This window comes from Dendrobium catenatum, unplaced genomic scaffold, assembly GCF_001605985.2.
Source record: "Dendrobium catenatum unplaced genomic scaffold, ASM160598v2 fragScaff_scaffold_1666, whole genome shotgun sequence".
Lineage (NCBI taxonomy): Eukaryota > Viridiplantae > Streptophyta > Magnoliopsida > Asparagales > Orchidaceae > Dendrobium > Dendrobium catenatum.
This window is the reverse complement of record NW_021320128.1, coordinates 378,613-404,701: the sequence shown is the minus strand read 5'-3', so window position 1 is coordinate 404,701 and position 26,089 is coordinate 378,613. Positions and strand designations below refer to the sequence as shown.

Here is a 26,089-nt window from a genome sequence, read left to right as displayed (position 1 = left end):
ATAAAAATCTTTTCTTTATGAGTCAACATTTTGCCTACCCACATAATTAGGCATCTTGGCCTCAAAGCCAAGCAATAAGCCCTACCTTCTAAATAAAAACAACCCTACCACTCTACATTTGCATTGAGACCGAATAACATGATTTTAAAAGCGAGTAGGGGGAGTTTAGCCGGTAGCCCTTCCAGGCGGGACAACAAATCCAGAGGTCGGGCGGGTTATACCTCTTGTGAGGTGTAGCTTGTAAGTCCCTCTTTGCACTCGTTAGATCTAGGTTCGAGGCACTACCTGTCGGTAGTCCTCACCTTAGTCTTAGGGTCCGAGGCATGGGTTGATTCCAAATCACCCTATAAGCCCTCATCCTTCGGGCAGTTCCTCCAACAAGCGTTATTGGGATGTAAGCCCCAATCTTCTACTAAAAATATCAAATTAAACCAAAATTAGGTTGTTAAAAATGTAAAGCCCAATATAGGATAGTTTGAGCACCTCTGAGTGTCCCTCTGAATCAAGTGCTCCTACCTCACATTCCCTTGGACTTCACTCCGAAAATCTGATTCTAAGTTGATCAACCTTTTACTTGAAATTCTAAAGGGCCAAAACCTTTAAGCAAGACTTTCATGGATTTCAAAAATCAAATTTTAGCCAATATTTAAATGACTACATAAAAAAAAAAAACCACTAGTTTAATCAAAAGTTTTCCCAAGCCAAAACTTGGGATGTAATTAACCATAGGGGATTGCCCCTATGGGATGTCTGTACCCTAGAAATAAATAAACCCCATTCGACCAAACATCGAGTGGGGGAATCTCTATTAATAATTGTAAATTTTATTATTGAGTCCATAAGGAAATGATATTTTTACTCTTCGGGGTAATATATCATATTCCTATGCCATACTCGATTATAAAATATGCAATCCGTTTGAGGATACAAAAATTCTCCAACAATCATGCGACAGCGGCTTAGTCCAGGATTCTCAACGAAATTTCAGTTGTTAAATAAACTTCCTGATTTTGGAAGTCAATTGATACAGGATTTGAGATATTGGGCTGAAATTGAGCCTGAATTAGACTCGCCACAAACCGATTTGAGTCGATTTAGGTACAACTGAGTCCGATCGAGCCAATTTTGTGAAGTTGGACTCGAATCAGCACCGATTTACGTCGAATTTGATTTGATGAGGCTCGACAAGGCTCAAATGGGGTTGATTTGGATGGATTTTGGGTTGGTTCGATCAATTGGATTTTAATATAATAAAATTTAATTTAATTTGATTAAATTCATGCCCGATTTGGGTTAATTTGCACCGATGCTGCCGGATCAAGTTGATCGAGCGCGATCGAGCCCAGTCAGCCTCGAATCTGGACTGAGTGGGCTCGATATGAAAACATATGTTAGCAAAACCAAGAGACTAGAAGTACATGGAAAGGGCACCATCACATAATAAATCACTATCCAATAAAAAGAAGGGGAATGAACGTGATATCGAATGAAAATGCTCAACCATCACACATTTTTCGGAGCATACTAGAACATCAAAATTACCTAAGGTAGACATCTATATTGACCTATCCAACAATAATAGGCCTTTATCCCACTAGTGAAGTCAGCTACATGAATCTTTTTTCTCTATTGTGTTTTGTTACGAGTCAAATTCTCAATTAAATTTAATAAAAAAGTCATTTCTAATATTTTCTATCCAAGTATTTGTAGGTCTACCTCTACCTTTCTTAACATGGGTCATATCCTATACATCTGCTCGCCTAACCGAGTCATCAAAAGGCCAACATTTTATGTGCCCAAACCATCTAAGGTGACTCTCTATAATCTTATTAACCACTGGAGTTTCTTCAACCTTTTTATGTATATACTCATTTTGCATTTTATCTCAAAGAGTAAAGCAACTCATCCACTTGTGCATTCTCATCTCTCCAAAACTTAACATAATTTTATGCAACTCTTTTAATCGCCAAAATTTTGTACCATAAAGCATTGCAAGTCTCACCACCATCTTATAGAATTTTCCATTAAATTTGAGGGGTACTTTTTTATCAAACAGCAGGCCTGACGCACTCCACTTCAACCATCCATCTTGAATTCTACTAATAATAACCCCATCGATTTTACCGTCACTTTGAACAATAGACCTACGATATCTAAAGCGTGCTCTTCTTAACAACTTGATCACCCAAATTATAATCCCCCCACTATATATTACTTCTAAAATTATACTCCGCGTATTTGATTTTATATCTACTCAAACGAAAAACTTTAGAATCTAAGGTTGACCGCTATAATTCAAGCTTTCCTTCAACTCCCTCTCTAGTCTTATCAACAAGAAGAACATCAATAGAAAAACGCATACACCATGGCACACACTCTTATAAATGTCTAGTAAGAACATCCATGACTAAAGCAAAAAGATATGGGCTTAAAGCTAATCTTTGATATAATCTAACTGAAATAGAAAAAATACGTAATCAAACCATCATGTACTTGGACATTAGTAACAGCTCATGCATACATTTTCTTAATGATTTGAATATAAGCATGATTAACTCTTTTCTTTTCTAGAACTCTCCAAAGTACTTCTCTTGAAACTTTATCTTATGTTTTATCTACAACAACAACATCAAGCCTATGTCCCACAACGTGGGGTCAATATCATATGTTTTCTCTAAATCAATAAATATCATATGTAGATCCTCTTTATTCTCTTAATACTTCTCAATCAAGCCTCTCAATAAATGTATAGCTTCCATAGTAGACCTATCTGGCATGAATCCAAATTGATTTTTGAGAAACATTAGTATGCATCATAAGCTATGCTCATAACTCTCAAACATAATTTAATGTATAACACATTAATGTAATTCCTCTATAATTAGCACACTCTTATGCATCACTTTTCTTCTTAAAAATAGGAACAAACACACTCCACTCATCCGGCATCATTTTAGCCTATCCATCACACGAAATTGAAACTCAAAATCTACCAGCACACGATAAGGGCAAAATTTTTCATGCAAGAGTGATGAGAAATTGCATGAAGAGTCTACTCACATAGTTTTCATCTTTTTTGTCTATCTTAAATTTAATTTTATAAATCAAATAAAAGGTTAAAAATCAAACCTAACTATCACAATAGAAATCCCTAAATATCAACATATTTTGGTACATATGCCGATTGAAGTTGCATGTCTAATATCCGTCTTCTAGAAATATGAGAAAATCAAAATATCTTACTCAGCTCACATTCATATCCCCACATGCACTTAGTGTTGCAAATCTGGACCCCAAGTAGAGTGATTTTGATATAACAAACATTATTGTTTCTTGACTAATGCTATTCTTGCATATCTGTTTTATTTGCCTAGTTCACTAATCTTTCAGGTCCATAAGTTCACTTGGAACGTCAATCAGCTTAAGATCAAGTAGACTAGGATTAAGTCAGTCTGTAAGTTCTATTTGAATGCATCTCTTACCTTTTCTTGAGTCAAATATACTATGATGGATCCTAAAGCTAAGTAACCTGCCACACACACTCAGGAGAGAAATTTGGTGAGTTAGTGGTTTTCTGTTTTTCATCATATCGTACAAAAATGATTTCAAATCGTCCTGAACGATCAATTGAAAACAGAAACCCTAATTAGGGCATCTGGGTCATGTAAACTTGATTAAGCAAATCGTCCTGGACGATACTCTCATCGTCCTGGACGATATGCTTAAATCACAAAAACTCAAATAGGCAAGATTTTAAAACTCTTAAATTTGCACTAATCAAACAGGACGATCCTGATCATCCTGAACAATTCGTACCAATCATGTCTAAATTGATTAGGTGATTAGGAGAGTAATTAAGGTTAGATTGATCGATCATATCGCCCGGGACGATCGTAGAATTGTACTGTACGATCTGCAAGAAAAACCTTAGTTTTCTCTTAAATCTCCTGGACGTCCCGAACTATCGGCTGGACAATAAAGTCTGATTTTGAACTAATCGCATAGGACGATCTCAACATCGTCATGGACGATCAATTATATTTCTAAATCGTCCCGATTTATCTCCTGGATGTCCTGAGCTATCTGTTGGACGATAATGTATGATTTTAAGATAACCGTACAGGACGATGTCCACATTGTCTTAGACGACAATGTTCTAATCGTCCAGGAGACCCATATCGTCTTGGCTGGAAGTGCTGATTTAAACTAATCGTACAGGACGATCGACTGGACGGATCTTTGACGGCAAGTTGAAAATTATGGTGTTTTTTAAGGCCTTTTATTCAAGCTCTTTCAATTGCTGATGAAAAAAAAATCTTTTGATGTTGTCCTGACCTGAGAGAACTTAGAGAAGGAGAAGGAGAGCTCGGGAGAGAGGGAATCTTGTGAGGGGGAGTTTGTGAGGTGTTCACAAAGGTTGCTCCAAGCAATGATTCAAGTCGACTTCTCCAATTGTTGTCCTTGGCTACTTGGTGGCTCTAGGGAGCCATAGCATGATTAAGCTCCTTAATTCCCACATAACCATCCTCCAACTAGCATAGCCTAGTAGTGACCTAGACCAACACCAGTAGCCACTTCCTAATCTCTGATTCACCTCCTCCTTGAACACTCCAAGTGTTGGCTCCACTCCTTGTTCCCTATTCCACATCCTAGCCTAAACCTGTCAAACCTCCAACCCTCATCTGCACAACTTAGCCCATCTCACACGTACTCTACGTCCGCACCTCTCCTGCACTACAACCAACTTATTTAGCTACCCACACTTCTAAGAAAATTGTAACAACACTCACCTTCTCTAAAGTCAATGACAAATCGTGTACATCAGGCTTCTCCCATAACACCTCTTGAAGCCATTATCAATCCGCCTCTTCAGCCACTCATTAGCTCGCCTATGTGTGGCTTTTATTTTGTGGCTCTCATCCCTTCCCCCTCTACCTCGTTAGCAGATGAGGTACGAACTCTTAAAAATATTATGCACTATGAACTTGAATGTTGAGAAATGTGCAAAGTTGTCCAATTAATAAAAGAAAAATTGTTTTCTTCCATAACTCGCCACGCTAAAAAACAATCTTATACGAACAAGAGGACAAAATAAATGTTTTGAAGCCCAAAATGAAAAGTTAAGCGCATCTTAGTAACAATATTCGCTCAAACAATTAATTTTTGAATAATGCAATATCAAGGGAGGCGTGCAAGTGCCTTAAAAGTAATGTAATCACATTGAAAAGAATGAACCTCAACCAAAGACATCTCAATTTTCAAAGAAAAACTTGCCCGCAAATTCTTTGATGCATGCACTAAACTCCTAAATTCATAAGTGGTGGACCCAGGGGTGTCTGGGGGGGGGGGCTCACCACCCCTAGATCCTTATATATTATATTGAAAATTTCTTCACTCAAACTTAAATATATGATTATAACTTAAAGCTTAAACCCACAACCAATCCCTCTACAATAGTATGTCGAGGGTGACAAATTTAATACCAACCTATGTTGATAAAGACCCAATGTCATATCAAATATATCATCTATGATGCACCAACACTTCTCCTCAAAGAAGTGTCCAGTGTCCGACACTTATTCAACATGACACTCGACCGACACTCCTTCGACACGTGTCGGACACGTCGAAAATATGTCCAATTAAAAAATATTAAATACAAATTGGACACACGTGTCTGATATGTGTATCTTAAATATTTTATAATTTTTTTTAAATAAAATTTATTATATTTTGAGAGATTAAAATTAAATTTCTTATTTCCTATCCACAACACCAAATCAACGTCAGCACTTAATGCCTATTCATCGAATATTCTCATTTTCATTTCTCTTTGACAGTGAATGTATTTTTATCTCCTCTCTCGGTGACTGATAAATTGCATCGGCACCTGACTCTTGACATCCTAATACTAATCATTTTAACCATAAATTCTATTTAAATGACTTATTATTTCTAAATTATCTTTAAAATTATACTTATTTAATTTCATAAACTATTTTTAAAATATAAAAACTATAATATCGTGTCCAACCCGTGTCCGTGTCCTATATTTTCAATAATTGATGTGTCCCGTGTCCTTGTCATGTCATATCCGTGTCGCTGTGTCTATGTCTGTGCATCTTAGTTCTCAAAAGACGTCATATCAATTAAAAATGTTGCAGATGTCTTAAAACCGAGTAGTTCTACAACCAAATGCCACCACAATATATCAATTATGATTAGGGCCCTCTAATCATGTGATTTTATAGAAAAATAGAAACATTAAATTACAATTACAGCTGAAGCGCAGATATTCACCAATGGCTCTATCCCCATGAATTGTGAATCATTGGTGCACTTGATATCGTACAAAACATCTATCATAAGTTTAACTTAAAAATGTCTTTATAGACAAACATCCATCCCAAGTCCACAAGATTACGTTAGGCAATGCAATAGTTGGCTTCGAGCAAGGATATTTCGATAAGATGGGCTTGACTACCAATGATGAACAAGTAGATCAAGATCCATGACAACCTTGAATGACAGAACAATGACACTAGATCAAGTTCATTATCATTCCCCCCATTATCTATTTTATGTTACTGGTGATAAATTTTTCAATTATAGAATAGAATTGTTACTACTATAAACTAAGCATTTAACTTCTATTAATTAGTATTAATCAAAAGTTCTCTCTTTTCATTGAAGGGGTTAATTAATTATAGAGGCTTGCGTCTATGAGAAATCTAGGACCCAATCTTAAAGTCTTCGTAAAATGAGCACATAATCTCTAGATAGCATTTTATATGCAATCTAATATGCCTTTTTAAAATTTAACTTGAAATAATCAGCCTCTTAGAAGAGCCAGGCACAAATTTGCAATGTGCACAATTAGATATAAACTGTATGTTAACCATCATTCTGGAGATTAAAAAGAAATTAAAAAAAAAATAATTGAAATGGATAAAAGATTAATAAAGCAGTTCACTTAATTTTGTTGATTCAAAAGGCTCCGTGCAGCTAATTAAAACAGGCGATAATAAATTTTTCTTACTAAAATAACTGCTAAAAGATACAATGGTAAAGAATGTTCAACATGCTGAAACAAAATCTAATTAAAACTTAACGCAATTACGGAGCTGCAGACAAGAAATGATGAACATATCTAAGATGAGTAATGCAGTTACCTTAACTGCTAATTCCCCAAGTGCCCAACAAGCATTATTTGCTACAGATACAGCCTCCTTTACCTGAGAAACATTCTGCAAGAAAAAGAAAACACGTTACTTGTATACCATGGAATATTGGTTTGTAGCATACAAAACATGCATACCAGTTGCTCAGTTGCAATGTTGAGGAAGTCCAAGAGGCGTGAATGAAGATGTATAGGGCAAACCTGGGGCCATCCCAAAACTTTAGGTTGAACTATTCTTAAATGCATAACAGTGTAAAATGTGAGAAAACTCAGAAACATTTTTTTAGTCACCCTTGCAAGGTCGCCAAGAAGTGCAAGTGCACTTTGCCGAATATCAGTAGCGTCATCCATGCAACATTGTACAAGTAAATCTCTTAAACTACTTTTGCCAACCTACAAATTAATTGCAAAAAAAACAAGGGTTGAATTCTCCACCATAACCAAGGGTAGAGAGTGAGGAAAAGGACACTGCATGACACAATTAACCTTACTTTTTTCTTGAGCAACCAACTGTATTGAGTCTTAGAACATTCTAAAGCTCAAACTGTTGGCACTCCAAGTTTAGATTGAAGGTTTAATAAAATGTTTAATGTAGATACTCGATGAAGAGGTAAATATAAGATTACCAGTAGTGGCATCAAATACATTAAAATTTTGATAATATTTAACATATTTAACATTCAAAGAGAAATATGAATGATCTTACACAAATATTATAAAAGAAAATTCAATAAATCATTGAAATATAACTCTTAAAATTCTAATATATGAATTGTATTCAAAAAGAAATATAAACAATGATGGGATGATTTAAAATTTATAATAAAAATATAACAAAAATGAAAGGTTAGGAATTAATATTAAGATGGTAAATTTGAATATTGAAAAGATAACAAATAATAGAATATGAAAAATTGAACATTAGCAAAAATGATATAAAATAAACATTAATGAGAATCCAATTAGAATAAGATAGAAATTTTAAAATATAAATTTAAGAAGAAATAGAATGATAAAAAAAAAAATTAAACTTGGCAATAAAAATGAATTTGAGATAACTTTTAAAGCTCAAGTAGCTTGACTTATAATTCATAAATGATTCTTTGGGTATATACAGGGTCTATGAAAATTTGTATAAAGAATATATTAAATGACAAGTTAAGACTAAATTATATATTGATTAGAATTGAAAATCGGGATTTACAATTGGTCTTCTTATAACTCTTTGTATATTTCATATATGCAACCAACTTTATTTATTGAATTACAACTCTTGAATAAATTATATAACATTAACATCAATAAAAACGAAAATTTCTTAAGATAACTTTAAGGAGAAATAGAAAGAGAAAAAAAAATTAAATTAGGCAAAAAACAAAATTGAGATGAGCTTTAAAGCTCAAATAGTTTGACTTTTAATTCCAAAATAATCTTTTTGGAATATATATAGTGCATGGAGATTTCTAAATATAATGCAACATTAAATGAAAATTTATGACCAAAATATCTAATAGTCACAATTCAAAATTAGGATTAGCCATTAGTATTCTGATGATTCTTTTTATATTTTATATATGCATCCAATTTTATTAATTGAATTATAACTCTTAAAATTCCGAAATATAAATTTATGCAGAGAGAAAGGTGAACATTAACAGGCAACTTAAAAGTTATTACATAAATACGACATGAAAAAAAGGCTAGGATTTATTATTAGGATATTAAATGAAGGGCAAAGATTTCACGTTAGAAGAATCATAAGTCTCTTTTATAATAATAGTATGTATGGAAATATATAAATACACACACACACACACACATATATATATATATATATATAATCTTTATTAGTAATAAATATTTTATAAAATAAAAAAAATTGCATAAATTGATAAAAAAGCATTTATCAACTTGAAAGTCAACTTTACATCAATCCCTTTCAACTTGACTCAAACTTGGCTAAGCTGAAATTGACATTTTTTATTATTACAAGGTGTATCACTCATGTGCATCAAGTTCATAAAAGGCAAAACACTAATGAATAATGGAAATAGTGAGACAACATTTGTAGAGTATGGTGTAAGACGGAAAAAATCAAGCCCAGGAAGGGGCCGAAGAAGCGCGTGTTAGGCAGAAAGTTACCCCCACGGCCGAGCGAGCTCCCGTTACAGCTTCCGATCAAAATGGCGTAACTTCTGATCCCGACAGGAAAGGAGAGCCGTCGGTGGAGGCAATGTAAGGAGGTGGATGGCTCGGTTAGGCAAGTCTTTCTTCCTCTCTCTCTCTCTCTCTCTCTCTCTCTCTCTCTCTCTCTCTCTCTTCTTCTCTGAGATCGGGATCGGCGTCGGCTGTGATGGAGTTCGGTCGGAGGAGGGAGGAGTGGCTTCGGGCAAGAGGAGGAAGAAGGCGTCGGGAGTGGGAGAGGAGTTTGGTCGTGGTATCTCCGAAGGCTTGAGCTCGTCTCCCTCTTATAGACGCAAACGGGATGCTATCGAGGGCGAAATGCGGGATTCGGGCAGGATTTCCGCAAGATACGACTCAAACGGCGCCGTCTACAGTGTTTCAGCGGGATTCGCGGATTCGTCGAGTCCGAGGTTTGCGGGATATCGGGGATTCAACAGAGCAGAGGTATCATTTCGTTTTTATTTTCCTTTGGATATTATACGAAGGTCAACAATAGGTTATTTCGTTATCATGTTTAATCAATGGTTAAGTATACATGAAATGCTGTCAACATGATATCAACTTTTTGAATATCCTAGATCAATATCAAGTCTTTAATTTTATATTTAAAGGATAAAAAAAAATTGTATACCCAATGTATGAGGCTCAAGGTGGTTGGGTGAGGGATCACGTATGCAATATACAAACATATTTTTGAAGCTCAAATAATTGAAAATTAATTATATTGAGAGCATAAAACCCATTAGATACAAAAACCAACTCTTATGCGCATAAATGTGAAGATACGACACGCCCCACACCCACCCACAAGAATTCTTTTCATAATTTTGCTCTTGCATCTAGCTACTTATAGAATCTTTAAACTCAACAACACACATTTGATTTTGACCTACAAAAAAAGAGACGAGATACAAAAAATTTGGCCAAGTTAGATTTGTTAGAATGATGATAAGAATATATTAATTAAAGTTGAAAAAAGATGAAAAATGATATTTTGAAAAATTATTAAATATGAATTGAAATAAAGAAATAGTTTGAAAGATTCCAAAAGAAAAATTAAAAAAGCATATTATAGAATGATCCATTAAAGTAAAGTGGAGTTAGCTCTAATATATATATAGCCTCATATCCCATATGAGAAACCTACTAATATCTGGAGAGTTGTGGGAGATATTAGAATAATTTAGTTATTAAATATTTCTAATAAAGTTTAAAGATACAAATGATTGGAGAGACAATATCATGGCAGCATCATCCAAGTACAAATGAGATGCTTGGGATTAAGGTAATTATAGAAGAAACAAATTTTTAAATCATACAATAAAGCTATGGGAAACCATAATCAAACATATATATCAGAAAATTATGTAAATATCAAAGAAGCAAATTGATTTTAAGCTATGAAAATCTGCTATAAACATAATTATTGTACCAAAGCTATTAATAGGAAAATTATATAAAGAGAAAAGAAATAAAGTTCATATGATTTTTTAATGTTCTTGAGAAGGCATAGTACTAGGTGAAATTGATTTAAAGTGCACTAGAGGAAGGTGTGTGTGCAAAGTTACGTTGGGCGTCATTAAAGATATATATAATAAAACATTGACTACTTTTAGAAATAGTAATTGAGTGATAAAAAATTTCTCAATGATGATAGATTTGAATCATATATCAACATTAAGTTCATATTTTTTTTATTAGTTATAAAGATGCTTATAAAGAAAGCTTAGTTTATGCATCTTACAGATAAATAAGTTTAAATTCTTATGTATGAGATGAATGCTAAAATAAGAAAAATTTTGAAAACAAAAAAATTTAAGGAGACAAAAGAGCTTTGTTAATAAAATAAAGATTCAGTATATAATGAATAATTTTAGTTAGTGAAATATTGCTAAGTATCAATTACATATGTAATGAGATAAGTTAAAACCTCAATGTGATACATTTTAAATACATGGATTTATTGTACATGAGAACAAGGATATGCTCATATATCTTCTAGAGTTAAGACTATTAATAAATACTTCAAGGGTCCCCTACGCACTAGAGAACATCAATCAGACCTAAAAATTAAATTTTATAAACATAAAATTAGGTGAACTATGTTGTATCCATTTGAAAGTCTTACAATAGAGAGTTAATAAGATATAAAAATGAGAATGATAAGATAGATATATAGTAAAAACTAAAGACCATTGATAAAGAAAATATTGTATTAAAAGGATGGTGGGAGTAATGCAATAGAGTGAAAAATAAACCAAGTTTTTAAACATGCACCTCAAAGTGTAGAGGATACACCAATATGATGGGCAAAATAATTGGCATAGTTGAAGAAAGAAAAAGGACGTGCTAAAGGTAACTTGCATAGAAGTTATAAAAAAATTGAAAAAATGCATTAATTAGGATGAGGATTCATAAATTTAACCACAAAATAATTGGGATAACACATAAAAAATTGAGGTGGTAGCAAGGGCATCAATAGCGAAGAGAAATAAAACTACTCTAACATGAAGGAACTAGGTTGGAGTTATTGAACAACTAGTCTTATTGTGTAATACTCAATATCTTATAAATGTAAAATTCAAACAAGAACAACATCAAGCCTTTATCCCACTACATGAGGTTGACTAAATGAATCTTTTTTTCTCCATTATGTCGTCAAATTCTCATTTAAATCTAATAAAGAAGACATTTCAAATATTTTCTAATCAATCCTTTTTAGGTCTACCTCTACCTTTCTTAACATAAGCCAAATTTAATACATCTACTTTCCTATCTAGGTCATCGGGAGGCCACCATTTTATGTGACTAAATCATCTAAAACAACTCTCCCTAATCTTATCTTCCACTAGAGCTACTCCAACATTTTCACGTATATGCTCATTTTGTATCCTGCCTTTAAGAGTAAAGCCACTCATCCATCTGAGCATCCTCATCTCTGCAACACTTAACTTAATATTTTGATTCTCTTTTAATAGTCGACATTCTACACCATAAAGCATTATAGGTTTCACCACCATCTTATAGAATTTTTCCTTAAGTTTGAGGACTTTTCTATCACACAACAAGCCCAATGCACTCGACTTCAAACATTCAACTTGAATTCTGCTAATAATATCTCCATATATTTCACCATCACTCTAAACAAAAGACCCAAAATATCTAAAATGTGTACTCTTATTAATAACATGATCGTCTACAGTCACAATCCACCCACTAGATCTATTACTAATAAAATTATACTTTATATATTCAATTTTAGATCTACTAAAATGAAAACCTTTAGACTTCAAGGTTGACCTCCATAATTCAAGTTTACCATCAACTCCCTCTCTAGTGTTATCAACAAGAAGAATATCATAAGCAAAATGCATACATAGGGTACAACCTCTAGCAAATGTCTAGTGAGAACAATCAAGACTAAAGCAAAAAGATATGGACTTAAGGTTGATCCTTGATGTAATCCAATAGAAATAGGAAAATACTTGATCAACCCACCTTGTGTTTGAGTACAAGTAACAGCTTCTACCTACATATCCTTCATGACTTGAATATAAACATTATTAACCCTTCTTTTCTAAAACTCTCCATAGCACTTCTCTTGAAACTTTATTATATGCTTTCTCTAAATTAATAAATATCATATGAAGATCCTCCTTATTCTATCTATACTTCTCCATCAAACTTATCAATAAATGTATAGCTTCTATAGTAGACCTACTCGGCATGAATCCAAAATAATTTTGAGAAACATTAGTATCAAGTAGTAACCTATGCTCCATAACTCTCTCCCATAGTTTTTAAATATGACACATTAACTTAATTCCTCTAAAATTCGCACAATCTAGTGCATCACCTTTATTCTTAAAAATAGGAATCAACACACTCATTTTTCACTCATATGAAATCTTTTAATCTTCAAAATAATATTAAAATTTTAGCAAACAAAGAAATTCCTTCATCTCCTGAGCATTTCCACATCTCCATTATAATATCATCAAGTCCAATAGCTTTTCCACACTTCATTTTCTTTAAAATCTCTCTAACTTTGGTTTACTAATAAGCTAATAAAAAAAATCTTTATTTTTATTTAGGATGCAAAGGTCACTAAGTTAATCGTATTCTCACAATCTTCATTGAAAATTTTAGAAAAATATCTCATCCACCTTGGTTTAATATCCACTTCTAATAAAAGTACCTTTTTATTTTCATCCTTAATGCACTTCACTTGAGCTAAATCCTTACTACTCCTATCTCTATGTTTGGATAACTTATACATATATCTTTCAGCCTCCGTAGAATCTAATCTATTATATAAATTATTAAAAGTTAAAATCTTTGCATCACATATTGCTTTCCTAGACTCCTTACGGGCCTCTTTATATCTTTCCCAATTATCAAAGTTTTTCATCAAATTTTCTTATTTTTTATCTTTTCTTACACATTTTGATTCCACCACTAATTATTTTTACTATTATGAGCTTTTCTCTTTGATACTTTAAGAACATTTTTTGCAATATTCTTAATATCACTAGATATTTTTTCCCACATAACATTAGCTTCCTCATGCATAGACAAAATTTTAAGATATAGAATCTTGCTATAAAAACGTTTTACTCTATAAAAACGTTTTACTAAAAATATAGAATCATATTTTTGTTCATACTCTTTAAATGCCCACATCTAATCTTAAAATAACGTTTTACTTTATTTTTTATATTTTGTCCATTCATCTTAACATCCAAAACTAATAAATGATATTGGATACATAAACTTTCACTCAGAATAACTTTACAATCTTTGCAATCTAACCGATCTATTTTTCTAATAAGAAAATAATCAATCTGAGTTTTACTATATACATTTCTTATAAGTGATTAGATGTCCATCCCTTTTCTTAAATAAACTATTAACAACTACAAAATCATACACTATAGAAAAATCTAATATGGTCTAACAACCTTCATTAGTCGCTCCAAACCCATAGTCATCAAGAATGCTTTTAAAATCAATTACCTCTCTACAAACATGTTCATTTCAATCTCCTCCAATAAAAACTCTTTCTTCAATAGAGAAAAGTCAAAAAGAGCTAAAAAATTCTATACCTCAATTTTCGCATCTCATAAAAATTAAATAACATTTTTAAAACTATATGTATATATATATATGTATATATATGTATGTATGTATATGTATGTATGTATGTATATATGTATGTATGTATATGTATGTATGTATATATATATATATAAAAGTATATTATTATGCATAAGTCATTTTACTAATTTAACTATTAATCATAAGCTTTATTTAATATTATTGTTTATAAACTATTGTACTGTTCATTCTTAACAATCTCCAATTAATTGGTCATGCAGCAATTAGTCTTAAATCAATTCGATGTAATATCTTTTTTATAAAATACTATATATTATATAATCACTCAGATATATATGCTTCTAAGTATCAAAAAAATCATTAAGCATCCTTGACACCATAACATAGGGCACACGGCCGAAAGGGTGAAGGAGAAGAAAAATAAAAAAGTTAAGACTTTTGATATAAATATCTGATTTGTCGTATTATTATCCAACACGATAACTATAAATCAAAATGTTAGGCTTTAAGGCTGGTATGAAGTGAGATTAGTTTGATGTAAGAGTTCATTTGGAGATTTATTTTATTAGATTTGAGTTGTAAGTTAGGAAAATATTATAATATGAGAAATCTTTTTTTTTCATTATTTCATATAAAAGAAAAAAAATTAGCGCAAGCTTGTTCAGTTATTAATTCTCAATTGGTTAATATACTATAGAGGAAGTTGAAGGAAAATTAGAATTATAGAGGTCAACCTTGGAGTCTAATGATTTTCGTTTGAGTAGATCTAAAACCGAATACATAGAGTATAATTGTCATAGTAAAAGATATGGTGGGGGTATTCTGACTTCGGGCGATGAAGTCAATAAAAAGAGTATACGTTTTAGATATCTTGGGGTCTATTATTCGAAGTGATGGTGAAATAGATGTGCATATTATTGGTAGAGTTCAAATTGGATGGTATAAATAGAAGAATGCATTGGGCCTATTGTGTAATTGAAAAGTACCCCTCAAACTGGGAAAATTCTATAAGATGGTGATGGAACCTATAATACTTTATAGCTTAGAATGTTGGTCATTAAAAAAGAATCATAAAATAAAGTGTTGCAAAGATGAGGATGCTCAACTGGATGACTAGCTTTACACTTAGAGATAGAATGTGAAATAAGAATACAAGTGAAAAGGTTGTAGTAGTTCCAATGGTAGATGAAATTAGCGAGTCATCTTAGATGGTTTGGAAATAAATCGTCGTCCTTCCGATGACCCGGCTAGGAGAATAGATGTATTAAATCTAACATATATCAATAAAGATAGAGGTAGACCAAAAAAGACTAGATTAGAAAGTATTAAAATGATCTTCTTTGCGAGATTTAAACAAGAATTTGACTCTTAATAGAACACAATGGAGAAATGATTCATGTAGCCATCACAATGTAGTGGGATAAAAGCAAGATGTTGTTGGTTAAGATAATAAATCGCTACTTTGTGAAGTAAATATGGCTAAGTTTTTTGCAATAAATTTTTTATAAATTAGCATTACATATAAGTGATGTATTAGAAAATTTTCATATTGCAAAGTAAATGTCTATATACTGACATTCATGATTAAATGATCATGCATTAATTTTAAATTATGCAAGAACATGTTTGAAGTATTATGAATATTCTAACATTTTATTAAAATAACATATTTTAAAAGTAGGACATCCAGTACATACGATTTGTACACTGATGCATAATGTCAATTAAGCATGTCGACATAGGTATTAAGCATTTAACGATGAAAAGCCAATGACCATAGGTCATCTTTGTCAGACAAGTTGGCAATCTTTATAAAGACCTATATAGGCGGGGCAATAGGCTTACAAGGTGAGCCCCTTGGGAGGAAATGATCCTCAACCTCTAGATATTGATTCAAATAGTTCAATAAAAGAAATTACGGTTGTAGCTATGGATTGAGATACAATGACATATTCTAAAGTTAATAAATAAATAAATAAATAAAATAGATGTTATATTGTTATTAATCTACGATGTGGACACTAATATATTTGACTAGCATTGTGCATATAATGATTGAATAATTAATATTTCATTTAAAGATCCCTTCAATAAGATTACCTCAGTATTATATCATGCCATTATTTGAGTAATTTTATTTTTACAATGTTCATATGTTATATGCAATGCACTATAGACTAGTCTATGACTATATTTTAATATTATCTCAAATTCATAATTAAAATTCCATTTTATTCCTTTCCCGAAAAACTTGAATTTTCTATTATAGTTGTTTATCATATTGAGCTTTATAACATACCAAATTATTATTTTAGTTGCTGCTTCAGGTGGAGCGAAGAGTAAAGTTTAAGCCTGAGTGAGGATCAAGTTTGAACTTACTATTCTATTTTTTGATATTTAGTTTTGATGTAAAAAATGAAACATGCTACGCCAATGTTTATGATAAATTCTGAATTTATATAAACTCTGATATTTAGTAGAACATCAGCAAATAAATGAATGGAATATTTTGAAATACTTTTGTACAATTGACCTGTAGTATCTTATTGAATCAATATGAGTTTAAGTTGTGTTTGAAGATAGGTTATCACACTATACTATAATAAGTCTTCTAAGTTCGGAATCCTTTGCCCCCATTCAGTCCTGTGGTGCTACAATTGATAGGAATCTGATTTTTCAAAATCTTTTCTTATCAAATGAAAGCACTGGCAAATTACTAATCCTTTCTAGGTCTTCAGCAACAATTAAAACTCGCAACCCATGCTTCTTCATTTCATTTTACAAGCCCAAGCCATTATAACCCAAATTTTACCACCTCTAATATCATTACTTCCTACACTATAGAATGGTATGTGTTAAAGTTATTGATCTACTATAGCTAACATGGCCTTTTATTTTTTGTTTTTTGTTTTTTTTCTTCTGCAAACTGTAAGATCGGCAAAAATTAATTGTTATAATTATAATATTACAATTGCCCGCTTCAGCCTCAACCATGTTCTCCTGTCAGAAAGTACATCGGAAATTCATCTACATCTTAGCACTTTTTCGTCCTCGTATTTATAAATAATGTGCATCATGGTTATTTTTTGAAATTGGTTCAAGAATTTGTTTACTAGTTATCAGCATAATCTTAAGAGGAAATACACAACTATGCAAAAGAACTATACTAATATTATTTTGAGATTTTAATGACCCTCTTGCAACAACTTTTTGTGGATAAGATTACTATCTAGAACAAGAAGTTACCAGGCTCTCGATCCCACTTCCAAGACCTTCAGAAATTCCTGACAACAAGTCCAAGGAGCAGACAATGAACTCTTTGTCATATTGAACACCCGCTGAAACATGATCAACCTACAATAAAAGTGACAATTATATGCTCATTAACCAAAAACAAAAAGTTACCTAATTAGGTCCATAATATCCATAATCAAGAAACATCTCATTGACAAGAAAGCATTCGAATAAAATCGTCCAAAATAATGGGATAACTAAACTTTCCAGAAAATTGCCACTTCAGAAAAAGTATAAGAGACCAATTTAACAGGTAAATCATCTAAATACAATAGGCATAGATGTTACTAGTAAAAAGGTGATAAAACATCCTGCTGACCAAGTTGATTATCCAATGCAACAAGTGCCTTCTGCCCAATTAAACAGAAATTTTCCTTCAATTAAGGGAAAACAAAACCATCACCACTTGCAAATTTTTTAACCAACATACTGCATTGCCATTATAAGCATGATAATCTTACTGTTGAAAGGATCCAGCCAACAGTAAATATTACTAAACTTCAAGACACTGATGCAACAATCTGCCCGAAAATGTGATAAAAGTGTAGGATAGTTCTTGATAGAGAGAGAAGGAATCTTCCAGTCTCGTCCACATAAAAGGCCTATTAATAGGCATGAAAAATTAATATGAATATGATGAGGACATCGTCAGCGATTTCAACACATGTACCATCAGGAGACGCCGGAGATCGACGGCCACGATCATGAATTGTATTTTTAGTCATTTTATGTAGTAGTTTATTTTATTCTATGTTTTTTTCCGCTTTTGCCCTTATGGATATTTGGTCGCTATTGTAGCCCAAGGGGCATTTTAGTCTTTTTGTTTCTTTGTCGTTTTGAGGCCTATATATATGGCTATTTTCTCATGTAAGAGCAGTTTTTGATGAAATGAAAGTTTACTTTGTGTTCTCTTTGTGAGTGCATCTCTCTCTCTCTCAAATCTCTTAGTGAGTTTTGGGAAGAGCTAGATCTCTTTGTGAGTTTTAGACCTTCTTCCACTTTGTCTTTGTGATCAAGTAGTGTGAGAATTCAAGGAGAATCCATCCGGATCGCATTTTTCCGTAAGCTCCCTCCCCTCACCCCTTTCCGCCCAGCATTTGCCGCCGCCTCTCTCCTAGCCCGCTCAGGCCGCCGAACTCAAGGGCACCGCCTCCCGCCGGCCAGCCACCCTCCACACCGTGGCCGCCCCTTGCCTCCCTCCTCTAGCCATCTGTTCCCCCCTCCTTTGAATTTCAAAATTTGGAATTCAAATGTTTTTATGAGCCATTAATTGTTTTCTAATGTAGCTCCCTAATTGACGCCATCAATTTAATTGAGTTTCAAATTCAAATTTGAAATTCAATTTGTGTAAATTGATTGTCCTCATAATTGAAAGTTTTCTCTCAAGAAAATTGAAATTTTATTTAAAATTTTTGTCAAATCTGAAATTAAATTGGTCGTCCCCACTTATTCAAAGCTCACACCCCTCTCTCCTCCTCATGTGGCCGGCCCCCTTAATGGGCCCTCTCTCTCTCCTAATCACATTAACAACTCCACTAAATCAGCCCAAGCTTCTCCCTATTGCCCCCCCCCCCCCTAAACCCGTATTGGAAGTAATTTGAATTCTTCAAATTCATTCCCTCCCACACAAATAAACTGAAATTATTTCAGATTTCTTTCAGTTTTATTCCTGGGAGCCTTTCTCTATTCAAACTTCTCCAGTACTCAAGCTAATCCAAGTTTCCTCCACTAACCCGCCACCTTCTTCCTCTCTTTTCCCAATTCTTTTTGCGCTTCTTCCCTCCCAACAAGAATGTATGGCGGAACCCGAATGGAACTTTGGATTTGTGCATGGCGATCGAGATCAAGTTGACATCCTCCAATCACCATTCTTTGACGTGGGCTTTGATTTCGACGACACCATTGAAGATTACATCGATCGTATCCATTACACCTTAGTTGACGTGATCGACGAGCAAAGGTCAAAGGGATGTTGGATCATCATTGGACGACCGTCTTCCTCCACCACTCCGGCCACCTATCTAAGAGCGACGATCCTAGGTTCCTTCTTTCTCGTAGCGACCTCGATTCTAATGTGGAGACTCTTCTTCCGCTAAAGCCTAGATTATTTGAGCGTATGGGTTCCAAAGGATATATATATATATATATAGGGAAATAATCCCCTGCAAATTCAAAGTAAAAATGAAGATCTTTTTAAGATATGAAATACCATCCTTGTCATCACCAACGTGGTAATATCATCCATATCGCGAGAAGTAAGAAAGATTTGGTATCCATGCAATGAAAAAAAAGATGCAAATCATGAGGAATAGAATAGCCAATATTATTTACAATGTTGCTGAGCTTTGAAAGCCAAGCTCAGGTGGAATATTTGAGACCACAAAGATCACTTCAAAATTGACAAATTTGTCTAATGGAACATCAAGCCATGTAATGGGCACAGACACGCTTTATTTTCTAGATCACCATCAAGGAAGTTACCTCTGACATCCATGTAAAAAGGATGCCAATGACAAAGAACAATAATAATGAGAGAGCACATAGACGTAAGATGGCCAACAAGAGCACAAGTTTCAGCAAAGTCAACAACATGCTCTTATATACCCTTTTGTCAACAAGATGAACTTTACGCCTCTCAAAAGATAAATCAAAGCGATTCTTGATTTTATATATCTATCAGCTATCAACTATTGATTTTCTTGCAAGTAAATCCACTAAATTTCAAGAGTAAATTTGATGTAAGGAATCAAGTTCTTCTTGCATAGCTTACGACCAATCAGAAGCAGAACAAGCTTCATTATGGGTGGGAGGCTAATTAAAGGCAGAGATTCCTAGTTAAGAATAATAATTTTCATGAAAACAAGATGAAGGATTACCTCTAATAGAACAAGTAGACTAACAAATAGGAGGGTAATAATGAACTGAATCAGTTGTTTTCTCAAAAGTTGTTGCTGTGGCTAGATCATTAAAAAGTGGCAGTTCTCCAGTCTTAAATCAAGCTAGTGCATTGGATGTGTCATGCTCAAACAATTTAGTGATTTCAAGGGATAATTGAACAAGAAATCGAGAGGAAAATAAAAGAGAAGGGATGCTAGAAGGATGAAACTAAGTGAAGTAAAAGTAGTATTTTCCAAAACAATTTAATATGACAAGAAATTTCAAGACATTGTGAGAAAGGATCACAACAGTTATAGTATGAATGGTGAACATTCCACCCAAACTTAAAAAACTCGACCTTTCATGTCATCAAAGAATATAATTTGAACCATCCAGAGTAGTAACAGCTGGATGAGAAAACTTAAACTTGTCCATGAGAGTATGGAATAATTGCAAGTAGAGAACTATGACAATAACACACACTACAAGATCTAGATCAACAAATGAATATACCATATTTATCAAAAATGAATGGCACATCACAGTACAAAGTTTCTTGCAAAGCCATGGTGCACAGTACGATCCATGCGATTTTAAACATGGAGCGCAATATAAAATAACTTTAAATAAAAATTGGATTAATATAAAATACCATTAAATAGCAAACAATAAGTTGATTTGAGCAAGATTTAAGTATAAATATCTTGCCAAACAGCAAAAATAACAACTTTAAATTCTACATATAATTAAATCAATAGATTTGAGAAAGATTTAAGCATAATTTAGCCTAAATCCTGCCAAACAACAAAAAAGACAACTTAAATCCTAAAAAATTAAATCAGGTTCCTTCTCCATTTTACTTTGATGCAATGTACTCGAAGAAGCGCATGAAAGGGAAGAATGATTATTACCATTGCTGCGAGCACCTAGTGACTTCTGATTTGAGAGGAATATCATCGTCGCAGGAGGAAAAGAAGCTTCCTTGAGCAACTCTTTCAAAACTTTACTTCAAGTAAAACACATGAAAGGAAAAAAATTGATCATTATACTAGATTACAAGCCCTCGTGACTTGTTCTGTCATCGTTGGAGTTGAGGCTTCCTGGATTGACTTTATTAGAACTCTACTTCACGGACACATGCAAAGTTGCACCAGCAACAACGAAATGACAACAAGAAAAGTAAATTTTTTGATATTTTATTAATGTGATGTTTAATTAATTAATAATTAATTTTGATATATATATATATATATAAACCAAAAAAATCAAATATATTTTATAATTTATAATATGCTAACATCGCATGTGTTATTCGCACCTTGTGCCAAGCTCCATGCATTGCACAAATAGCACACACTATTTTAAACACCTATATTACGCCAAACAAATTACACCGTATGTGAGTCGCACCATGCACCATGGCAAGTGTCATTTTGCACTATTGACATGTATAGAACAAACCTTCACAGTACTTAGATAAGTATTATATGGATACTTTTATCTCAAAAATGTCGATAGTAGGAGGTTACATCTGGAAGACTACGGTTAGTGGTAAGCACTAGTAGTGGTGGTCCAAGATACAATAATAGTTGGATGAGCAAACTTAAACTTATCCATGCACGTACGGAATAATTATATGTAGAGAACTATGACAATAACACTACAAGATCCAAGATCACCAAATGAACAGATCATCTCAACACTTAGATAAGTATTATATGGATACTTTTATTTTAGAAATGTCAATAGTATAAGGTTATGTCTGCAAGACTCGGGGTATTGGTAATCACTAGTAGGGGTGGCACAAGATCTGGTGTTGATCACTACAAATGGTGACACTGATTTGGTTTTAAAGGAGAATGGCTAGCAAACCACATCTGAGTAATGTGGTGTGCTTAAGGTTAGCACCCTTGTGGTTGCTAAGATCATCATCCTCAATTGCAACTAGAAGAAGTAGATGAAAATAAGAGAATGGTGAAGATGGTGTATATCAATTAGAGGTAATCAATCAAAACACGTGGAGATTAGCACAACACCAAGATCTTTACGACCAAGATCTTGGAGCAAAAGATAAGATGTGCTGAGGGGAGATCAATTGTGTGATTTGTCATAGGAGAAGAGCGATGGAATGGATGAGCAAATAAGAGGGGAGACGAGTTAGACCAATAAGATATGGAAGGCGATGAGTCCGAGAAAAATATAATTAGAGATGATCTAACATTGGTAGCATGATAGAAAGGAAAAATAAAAAGAATCGTAGATTCTCTTATCCATGCGCAACATATATAAGACGTATTTATAGGAATGAAAAGAGAACAATGAATGAATGTAATACAAAATAATTTCCCATATCATAATAATGATTACTTGTTATTCAAGGAGGTATACAAAAATATATACTTACACATGTATAACATCTAAGCTAACAAAATGATATTATGAACACAATATGATTTAGCACCCAAAAAAAGCAAAAACATTTGACATTTTGGTTCCAACACTGGATATACCATCTAAGGTAATGAAGGTCTCACTATCCATAGCAAAACTTAGCGCGTGATGACTAATTCTAGAGAAATTCATAGTCCAACAATGAGAACTGTTAAGTCCTAAGGTTGAAAAATACAAAACTTCTTTGAAATTACATCGAAAATCTATAACATCAAATCTTTTGAAAAGCAAAATATATAGGATATCAACTCTCGTCAAACAATCTCTTCTAGACTTCACATTATTCATGTTACAATAGTCAAAATAGTAAGGAAAAAAAGTTTTCTTAAGAATTAAAGGTGACGACTTAACCTATTAAAAACTAAATGCAAATCTTTTTAGTGCATTATATTTTTTGCATGTCCAAAAAACTATTCATACCACATTGTGACTAAGTGGCATAATCAAATAGTCATCATCCTTTGGGTTATCGAAATGATTAGGGCAAGTTAAAAATCCTCTTTTGAAGGCTGATTTGAAACCATAGTCAAATTGTGCAGATCATGAATTTAGGGTTTGAATCACAAAAACAAACACTATATTATGGGGTTAAGAAAGTCTAAATCAAATCCTCCCTATAATCCATATTAATAAAAACACTCATGCACTAGGTAAGCCCTACATTTTTCGAGAGATTGTTTATTTATTCTAATTAAGTGATTCATAAAATGTTAAACTCTATTACGTGCAAGACTCTTAACGCAACAGCTAGCAATATTAACTTCCTTCTTCCTCTTTTTCAAACTCAAGTTCTATCTACTCAAAATATTAAGAAAGTCTAAATCAACTCCTCCCTATAATCCATCTTAATAAAAACACTCATGCACTAGGTAAGCCCTACATTTTTCGAGAGATCATTTATTTATTCTGATTAAGTGATTCATAAAAATGTTAAACTCTATTACGTGCGAGACTCTTAACGCAACTGCTAGCAATATTAACTTCCTTCTTCCTCTTTTTCAAACTCATCATTCCATATTAGTTCTATCTACTCAAAATATTAATGTATCTTTAACCCTCAAACACAAACATTTCTCATCCATCCTTCATAGTTTTAACGCCCATACATCATTAAATAATTCTAATTTCTGCTACACAATTGTCTATTAATGACCTCATTTTTTTCTAACACTCTAAGTCATGCCATACATTCAATTTAATTCCCAAGTTACTGGCTTGTTCTACTTCAAGTTTTTACCCATGAACTTTTGTCCTATTCTTCATAAGAAAACATGACCTCTAAAGTTTGTTGTAATTTTTGAAGCTTTGTAGAACTAATTAAGTTTTGGCAAATCTTGTAATTGCAAGCCAGATAATTTCTTTATCTGTGAAATTCCTCATTAAGTACAACACCCATTAATAGTTACAAATAAACTGATCCAATAATTTTGATTTGAGCAAAAAATATTTATGCTGTACAATTGCCTGAATTTCTTAAACATCAAATCAAGATAATTTGCAGCACATATAATCTATTAAAGATGTTTCCTTTTCTCCACTAAAATCCACCCTACATCCATATATGCACTTGCATTAAACGTTTTTCCACTAAAACAACTATGCTCGCTCATAGTTTAGTAATTTCATCAATAATTTTGAATCACATGTGCATCTTCAACACAGGTTAATGAATCAACTAATTTTTAAAACACAGTTTTAGAAGAATTGTTAACAAATTGACAACGCTAATTTGTTTGATATTTAAAGCTCATAAATGATAAAAAAGATGTAATTCTATATCATAATTTACAGCAAAGTGAAGCTTATTAATCCCATGAAGGAATCTTTTGCTATGTTGAATAGAATTTCAATTTTATAAAAGCATCTTGCAATGTCTAAAGACACTATTATGATTTCTTTCTCAAAGCCAGAGGAGCGATAGCTTAAGAGTTAATATTCTATTCATTCGAATACACAATAAATCTATCCATTGGTTGTCAAGTTCCTCTATCAGGTGAAATAAAATAACTTGCACAACAAGAACCGCCTTAGTGAAATCCAAAGTGATAACTATTGACAATCGTTTTCTCCATATTTCCATGAGCTATTTCTTCAAAGATGGAATATATTGGTTATTCTGCACATTCCTTTTTAATATCATCCGGCATTTTTTCACATACTCTAACTTTTTTTTTTTAGACCTTTTCACATACTCTAACATTAAGGTGTGTAAGAACTAAGTAAACATTTAAACTTCTAACACCATTCTCTTGCTGCAAAATTGCCATTTTCAATACACAAAGATAATTTTGCACATTCTACTTTCACTTTAACTTAAGCATCATATTTTCAAGCAAGAATTATTTTCAGCACCACTAGCCATTACAACAGCAACAACAACCTTTGTATTGTTAAGGGTCAAATTCCCATATAAATCTAATAAAGAAATGTCATTTTTAATATTTTTCTAACCAAGTCTTTTTAGGCCTATGATGAGAACATCGAAGATCAACGGCTACGATCGTGTCTAGTTATTTTGATGTATTTTATGTATTTGATTTATTATTGTTCTTTTTCCCTTTCTACCCTCACTTGAGGTCTTTGTCTGGTATTTTCCCTAGGGGCAATTGTGTCTTTTTATTTTTCTTCATGTATTTAGCTATTTAAGCCTTCTCCCTCCATTTGGAGAGGGAATGATGATTATTGAAATGAAATTCAGCTTTCTTTGATCTCTTAGTGAGTTCTTGAGAACAAACCCTGGGTGTGTGAAAGTATTACCCGTCAACCTTTGGAGGATTCCAAGGTTTGCGGCTTTACGTTCTCTTTGTCAGTTCGTAATTCCTTGTACTTGTTTTATTTTTCATTTTTCTCCCCCCTCTCCCCATACCGCCGAAAACCCCCACTTTCTCTCCCAAGATCGCAGCCTCCCCCTCCTCCCCTCGGCCACCCCACCTGTCGGCCACATAGGTCGTCCTGGCCTCCCACCACTAGCTCCCCCACCCCATC

General features: G+C 33.0%; 1 protein-coding gene across 2 annotated transcripts in view; it reads right to left on the bottom strand.

The window, feature by feature from the left end:
- The window catches only part of LOC110096174 (transportin-1), a 114,238-nt gene that overhangs the window by 26,532 nt on the left and 61,617 nt on the right, over positions 1-26,089 (bottom strand). For both annotated transcript variants that reach the window (XM_020821967.2, XM_020821968.2), the window contains 4 exons: positions 17,729-17,836; positions 7,472-7,573; positions 7,319-7,381; positions 7,173-7,247 (listed from right to left, as the gene is read on the bottom strand). In XM_020821967.2, the coding sequence (XP_020677626.1) occupies positions 7,173-7,247; positions 7,319-7,381; positions 7,472-7,573; positions 17,729-17,836 (348 nt within the window). The remainder of the gene's footprint in view (positions 1-7,172; positions 7,248-7,318; positions 7,382-7,471; positions 7,574-17,728; positions 17,837-26,089) is intronic.